General features: G+C 33.6%; 1 protein-coding gene across 2 annotated transcripts; it reads left to right on the forward strand.

Moving 5' to 3' along the window:
- The first annotated feature begins 881 nt into the window (after positions 1 to 881).
- LOC109060947 (membrane protein MLC1-like) lies at positions 882 to 7,797 on the forward strand. 2 transcript variants are annotated; one of them, XM_042744252.1, is made up of 12 exons: positions 882 to 1,188; positions 2,335 to 2,579; positions 3,288 to 3,377; positions 3,465 to 3,518; positions 3,707 to 3,808; positions 4,069 to 4,194; positions 5,270 to 5,338; positions 5,436 to 5,552; positions 5,644 to 5,700; positions 5,886 to 6,008; positions 7,000 to 7,143; positions 7,450 to 7,797. In XM_042744252.1, the coding sequence occupies exons 2-12, from the start codon at positions 2,340 to 2,342 to the stop codon at positions 7,528 to 7,530; spliced, it is 1,203 nt and encodes a 400-aa protein (XP_042600186.1). In that variant the 5' UTR covers positions 882 to 1,188; positions 2,335 to 2,339; the 3' UTR covers positions 7,531 to 7,797. The 2 variants fall into 2 exon arrangements, with proteins under 2 accessions (XP_042600186.1, XP_042600187.1); XM_042744253.1 differs by having other exon boundaries at positions 883 to 1,188; positions 4,093 to 4,194.
- Positions 7,798 to 8,152: the final 355 nt, after the last annotated feature.

Here is an 8,152-nt window from a genome sequence, read left to right on the forward strand (position 1 = left end):
TACCCTTATCAAAGCTTCATTTATTTGATAACAAGTACACTAAATGCAATAATAATGTGAGATATTATTACAATTTAAAATAACTGTTTTCTGTTTAATACATTTTAAAATGGAATTTATTCTTGTGATGGCAAAGCTGCATTTTCAGCAGTCTTCAGTGCAACATATTTTTTCAGAAATCATTCAAATATGCTTATTTGATAACATTTATTATTATTGTCAATGCTGAAAACAGTTTTTACTGCTTAATTTTTTTGTGGAAACTGTGATACACTACCATTCAAATGTTTTGGAAAGTATGATTTAAAAAATAAATTAATACATTTATTCAGCATGTTTTCTGTTTCAAATAAATGCTGTTCTTTTGAAATGTCTATTTCATCAAATAATCCTGAAAAAAAATGCATTACAGTTTTTACAAAAACCGCATTGATAATAATATTAAGAATTTTTTTTTTTGAGTACCAGAAATATTGTATTAGAATGATTTCTGTAGAATAATGTTACACTGAAGACAAAAGCTGCTGAAAATTAAGCTTTGCCAACACAGAAATAAATGTAATTTTATAATATATTAAAAATGAAAACAGCTATTTTAGATTGTAATAATGTTTCACAATATTATTGAAAATATTTCTGAAAATAAATACAGCCTTGCTGAGCATGAGACTTCTTTCAAAAACACACACACAAAAAATTCTTAATGATTCCAAACTTTGGTTTGGAATGTAATCACATGCATGAAGAAAAGAAACATTTGTTGGTGCCTGAATATGTGTACATGGGAAAACTCTTTCTAGGTTGCGTGCATTCTTTCTGTGTGTGTTTTTGTGTGTATGGCAGTGAGGGGGTGTTGATTTATGTGTGAGTTCTCTCATTGAGTTGAACAGAGCAGTAAGAGGCTCTGGTCTCAGCAGCCCCTGATCTGAGCCCCATCTCTCTGCTCCATTTGCATTCACTGGCTAAAACTGGCTGGCAGGGCAACACTCTCAACTTTCTGTTACAGGCTTTGAAGCATTCCAAAAGTTTTTTATTGACTTGGAGTGGAGGGGACAGAGAGAGAGGAAAGAGGAGACGAACAAGAGGAAGAAGACAAAGATAAACTACAACTAAAACCTTAGACTTCCACAGGAACAGGGGAACAGGTGGGCCAAGCTGAAATAAACTGTGTCTCAAAGCTGGAGGCAGGTGAGTGGGAAGCAGAGATTAAGATAAAGAGGGCTGGAGAGATAAGATGAATGAATGGTGGAAAGGAAGTGAGGCTCAGAATGAAGTTGAGAAGAGGAGGTTGAGGGAGGGGTTGGTGTGTTTCAAACTTTTTTATGAATCATTGCCTTCATGCATTATCCCCGCAATGCATCCTCTTTATTGCTCTGTGTTCCCGTGGCTGTTTACGTAATGCAGTGAAAGTGCTTTATATTCATTGTGCGTGTGGGTTTTCAAGAGGGAGCAGTTTGATTGCACTCTGTTTCTTTATTGTTGACCAAAAATATACTTTTTCCCCCTGGATACCAAGATATTGGTAGTTATTAGTGAAATGTAGCACTGGGAGCTCATAGGTCTTGTATGATGATTTTATCAGTGCATGATGGTGTTTTTAGCACACTTTTATGTTCTTGAAGCACCTTCAAGACCCTGCTCTTTCTAATTTGTGAAAAAAGGGTATTTTTCAAAAGCTTGAGTGTAAAACACAGCGGGTTGTGGTTATGTCACTGTAAAGCCATTGTTTTATGGTCCATATGTTTTCTCAGCTGTTGCCTAAATAAGGGCATTTTTATGTAAATTTATTAAATGAAGCAAGACACTAAAAGTAAATCTTCAGTCTGGCATTTTTTAAGTTAGCAAAATATTGGGGAGAATATAAACATGTTATCATTACTTAGTTTTGGTAAAACTGTTAAGACTATGTATGATTTTAACATTTCTAAACGATACTGTTAAGCACGACACAATATACTGTATAATTTTTTTTTAGATTTTCTATTTAACAGTGCTAAATTATTAACATATTTTAACACTGTTAGATTTAGATTGATGCATTTGGCAGGTGCTTTTATCCAAAGTGAAATCCATGCATTTCTTGGGAATACACAAGATATGTTTATGATTGAATGACCTTCAAATGCTCTGAAAGAAGTAACAGGTATAATGTATTGCATTCCATTTACAGGTCTTGTGGAACTGAGATAAGTCTAAGTGTCATTAAAAGGATCATATGGCAATCTGTCAATAGTGCATAAGCCATATTCTTTACCTCATTCTCTAAATGTTTGCATTCAATGCATTTTTTCTCACCTAGTCAATATATGTGATTTATATGAATTGGATCTCTAGGGGTCATGGATATCAGGATGCAACGAGATGAGGCATCAGCTCAGGAAATGTTCAGCTATGCCCAGATGTCCACCCTGGAGCGAAACAGTGGGGTAGGAACGCTGAGTCGGCATCTGGAGCGGGAGAGGTTAGAGGGAGACAGCTACACGGTGGATGTCAGGGCCAGTGACCTCCAGTTGGATCAGCCTGGGCCATTACATCCCTGCTTTAGCTACAGAGTCTGGCTTTACAGCGTCGTTATAGGGGTGAGAGCTTTGGCTCAGCAGATTTTCACTCCTGTAGCTAAGAGATTTAAAATTAAAATTAAAATTTCCTAAAAATGTACTCACTCTCAGGCCATCCAAGATGTAGACGAGTTTGTTTCTTTATAAAAACAGATTTAGATAAATTTAGCATTGCATTATTTGCTCACAGATGGATCCTCCATCATAAAGAGAGTTGATAGATACATCACAATAATCCACAAGTATTCCACATGACTGCAGTCCATCAATTAATGTCTTGTGAAGCGTAAAGCTGCATGTTTTTAACTTCAAACTGTTGCTTATGGCTAAAATACGAGACCTTTGTCCATAATATTGCTTTTTCAAGTGAAAATCAGCAGAGAAATATGCACGGATCAAGCACATTTGTGAGTGAAAACAGTCCATGTTGGTGGATTTTGATGTGAGAGGACAACAGGAGATAATAGTTAAAACACCACCTTAATGATATATTTGTTTCTCGCATGCAGCTTTTTACTGTACTTCATAAGATGTTAACTGATGGATTGCTTGTGGATTATTTCAATGTTTTGATATGTCAATCAGAGATGTAATGCTACATTTTTCAAAATCTGTTCTGATGAAGAAACTAATCTTGGATGGAGTCAGTTTTCAATTCTGAGTCAAATATTCCTTTAACACATTGATTTTCTGAGGGTCTGAGTGTGTTCATCTGTATTTGGCCCGCAGAGCAGCTTGCTGACAGCGGCAACTTTCTCCCTCTACATGGGTAATGTGTTTCCAGGTGCAATGGACTACCTGCGTTGTACTGCTGGATCTGTGAGTGTTTGTCCTGAAGGACTCGTATGCTCATGGATGAGGCCACTGGTCAGTTTGACACTCATATGTTTTGCTTCTGGTTTGTAGAGTATACCAGCTGCAGTGGTGAGCTTCGCTATTGCCAAGAACAGACATGTTGCAGTTAAGTGAAAGGATATTTTTCAATAAATACAGAGAAATCAACTGTGTCTAGTAGCTTAATCATGGAGAGTATCTAACTACAACTGGTGGTGCTTAACTATAGTTTTCAGTAGCTCAACTGTATTAAAAAACTAGCTTTTTAAAAAGCTAAAGTAAAAACAGGAAAAAGCTACTTTTTTTGTTTACAGATTTCAGACTTTCAAATGGTCTACGTGTCGTCCTTTGCTGTGACAACCACGTGTCTGGTGTGGTTCGGATGTAAACTCGCCATTAGTCCCTCAGCCATCAATGTGAGAACATCACAACTTTAATACCCTAAAATGTTTGTCAGTGATCCTAAAAATGTCCTTCATGTGGTAACATCAAAATTAAATAGTCTAGTGTATTATATTATATAACAATATAAAAGCATAGATCATTTTAAAGGATCTTATAGAAGTAATATGGTCATTTATAAGTAAATACACTGCAGGCTTATGCACTTGCTTGTACACAATGCTCAGACACTAAGCTATAATGTGCATGTAAAACATCTATACTATTAAAACAGTTACTGCTGTCTGTCATCTTAAAGATCAACTTTAACCTGCTCCTGCTTATTGTGCTGGAAGTGCTCACGGCCAGTACTGTTATCCTGTCAGCACGCTCAGCCGACGACTGCTGCAGCCATGCAAAGGTGTGTGTGTGTGTGAGAAAGAGTGTACCAATTTATGTGTATAGACTGCCTGCAATATTACAATTATTTTGGCATATGTCAGTATATATATATATATATATATATATATATATATATATATATATATATATATATATATATATATATATATATATACTGTATAGATAGATAGATAGATAGATAGATAGATAGATAGATAGATAGATAGATAGATAGATAGATAGATAGATATTAACAAATAATTATCTTAGATCTTTCATAATGAATTTTGTGTGTTTGGTGGAAATTTAGATTTCTAATTTAATTTGTAAATTTTTGCCTGTAATATCTTGCTGTTTTTTATCAACTGACTGTGCATGAGACATGTAGTAAAATGACATTTAAAAAATCTTGATGCAAAATATGCTTGTCATATTTTATAGCTTTAATTTATTATTTCCATTTTAATTTCTATAGTTACTAGTGCTGTCAAATGATTAATTGCGATTAAGTTAGTTTTTGTTTACCTAATATATGTATGTGTATTGTGTATATTTATTATTTTTATATATGTACGTGTACTGCAGTATATGTTTTGAATGTATTTTAATGTATATTAATTTATATATTTTTATTATATATATTTTTTTTTTTTTTTTATATTTAAATTTTTTTTCTTAAATATATACATGCATGTATTTACATAATAAATATACACAGTATATGCACATATATTATGTAAATAAAATCTTTTATTTTGGATGTGATTAATCATTTGCAAGCACTTAATTACAGTACTTAAACTTAATTTAGTTTAGTTAGTTGCCAAGGACAAATTCTAATTCTAATTTTTAGTTTTCTATCTAATATTTATATTTTAGTTTTCTTTTTAGATTTATTTCAATTTACAAAATAATTGCAAAATCCTTTTATGCTGAGTCCCAGCCAGCAGAATTTTATCACCATGTGATATATCTATGACTAAATGTATTTGTCTCTAGCTTATATGATTTACATTTTATATGCTCTCCCTTGTGCTCATGTCTCTCTGCTCTTTTTCTTTTCCTCATTGCTATCATCCATCTCATTCCTCCAGCCAGTGTCTGATGGCCCTGTGGTTGTGACCCCAGCTTCATTCCCCACTCGTCTTCTCAAGGCTTATGCCGTGAGTTGCCTACAAATGAGATTGTGTGTATATGTGTGTATTCACTGTATATCAGCACAATTTTCACTGTAGATCTGCCACTCTTTCTCTGCTGCAGGTAATTGAGGTTATAGTGGGCATCTCCGCTGTATTTGGAGGAATTATTGCTCTGAATTTGGGTGCTCTCCTCCCAGAGCCATATCTTTCTGTCACTTTCTTCTGGATTCTGGTAGCTGTGAGTTCAGTTTATTATATCAGTCCAATTCAGATTGTAAATTATGCACAGTGATTAACTATCATTGTTTTTGTGTGTGATACCTCTGCAGTGTTTTCCCAGTGCCATTGCCAGCCATGTGGTGGCAGAATATCCCAGCAAGAATCTGGTGAGTCACTATCAGGGTCTCTCCAGCAATAAAGCTGTGCAATTGAACGTCCCTAGAGGACATTCAGCATTCTCATTCATTTCTCTGTCTGTCTGTCTGCCTTCTCTATAGAGTGATTTTCTCTAAAGACTGTCTCTCGCCTTCTATTTTCTCTTTCTTTCCGTCTCTCAATTTTACTGATGTAGGTGGAAATGCTGATTGTAATAAGTAGTGTGACCTCACCACTGCTTTTCTCAGCTTCTGGATTTTTGTCCAACAGCGTGATTAATTTTATTGAGATCTTTCTGCATGAAGTGCCATTAGCAAAGGTGAGTCATTTCTGTGCACCACACCAATCAAATCAAATTAGTTCCAATATGTCAGATTTTGAGCTTTTTTGACCCCTTAAAGGGATCGCACAGCCAAAAATTTGAATTTTCTTATCCTCTTGCAGTGTTGTTATTTTTAACCAAAACTAAAAATATTAAAAAACATTTTCAGACATTTAAATATTATAATATATAACTAAAATGTTAATATTAATGAAAAATGTAAAAAACTGAAACAAAAAGTTAGATATTGAAGCTTAAATGAAATCTTAGAAATGGAAATATTTGATATAAATATGTTGAAGTACAGAAATTAGGCCTACTGAAATGAAAACTAATTAAAGCTATATAGAAAAAAACTAAAACAAAACTAAAAATAAAAGTTAATTCATTAGCATATAAAAATACTGAGCTGAATAATGACTCTATTGTCTTTTTGGATCTGCTTTGCAGCTGAAATTGTATCTGTTTCATAATTAAAACTATTGTATGGTTTCACAAGGCTTTTGGTGCTTTCATAATATTGTTTGATCTTTTTTGTAGTCATTGTGAGGTGCGTAAATAGAATTTGTGTTAAGTTTTTAATTCGCTTTTTTTTTTTTTAAGTTTTAGTAACATTGGTGTGTTTTTGTCATTTTTTTATATAATTTTATTTAGCATTAATACATTTTAGTCATTTTAGTACTTCATCTTGTTTCAGTTAGTTGCCAATGCAACATTTCTAATTTTCATTAATTTTTTTTTTTTTTATTTTTTTTAGTTTTTCATCTAATATTTACATTTTACTTCAGCTTCATTTCAATTACCAAAAAAATGTTTTAGTTAACAATTGCAACACTGGTGAATCAATTCCAAAGAACAAAAATAACTTCATACATGTTTTGAATGACATTTCATCTTTAGGTGAATTATCCCTACATTTTTACCTTTAACCCCATCTTGAAGGATGTTCAAAACATATTAATTTTGTGAATGTATGTTGCGCTTGCAGCAGTCATATGACATACTGCTGCTTGTCCTGATGGGGCTACTGCTGGTGCAGGCAGTACTAACATTAGCCACCATAGTAAAGTGTGCTTCCTACAAGAGCCAGCTGCGCACTGAATGGGACACACTACACAAAAAACACTCTGAGGTAAAAACACAAACCTACACCCTATGAAATGACTGACAAGTCAATTTAAGAGTACAGAAAAATGTGTTGATTTGTGTGTGTTTTGTATGACTGTGCACAAGTTGTTAGCCATGAGAGACTAATAAATGAAAAACAGTACTGTACGGTGCCAAATGTAGCATGAAAGGCAGTCACAGTGGAATGGCACTCGTTACACCTCTGTGATTTCATCACAACGCACATGGAGGGATGTTGTGATTAATAAAGGAAGACCTCAAGGTGACTATTGGGTCATTTCTTTTCTACCATCTCATTCTTTTCTTATAGCAGCAAATGTTAAATGGCACACTAAGGGATTTTGACAGAGAGAAGGCATGGAAAGCAGTGGTGGTCCAAATGGCCAAGTGACCAAAGATACAGGCATCAGAAGGAAAAGACGAAAGAGAAAGAAAGTGAAGGTACAAATATGGAGTATGATAATGTCAACTGGAAAAGAATCATCATGAAACTTCTGTCATAGTTGTCAGCTGACCTGTCATATTAATGAACAGTACACTACCGTTCAAAATTTTGGGGCTAATAACTTAAAAAAAATATAATAATAATAATTATTTAGCAAAGATGCACTAAATGGATCAAAAGTTAAACAAAGACCTTTACATTGTTACAAAAATGTTACAAATAAAAGCTGTTTTTTAAACTTTCTTTTCATCAAAGAATCCTGAAAAAATTATCTCAATTTTACAAAATAATATTAAGCAGCACAGCTGTTTGCAACATTGATGATAATAATAAGAAATGTTTCTTGAGCACCAAATCAGCATATTAAAATGATTTCTGAAGGATCATGTGACACTGAAGACGGGACTAATGATGCTAGAAATTCAGCTTTGTCATCACAGGAATAAATTACATTTTAAAATATATTAAAAAAGAAAGCTGTTATTTTGAACTGTAATAACATTTCATAATGTTGCTGTTTTTAACTGTATTCTTTCAAAAATATTTTCAAGTCATACTGACCCCAGAC

This window comes from Cyprinus carpio, chromosome B18 (genome assembly GCF_018340385.1).
Source record: "Cyprinus carpio isolate SPL01 chromosome B18, ASM1834038v1, whole genome shotgun sequence".
NCBI lineage: Eukaryota > Metazoa > Chordata > Actinopteri > Cypriniformes > Cyprinidae > Cyprinus > Cyprinus carpio.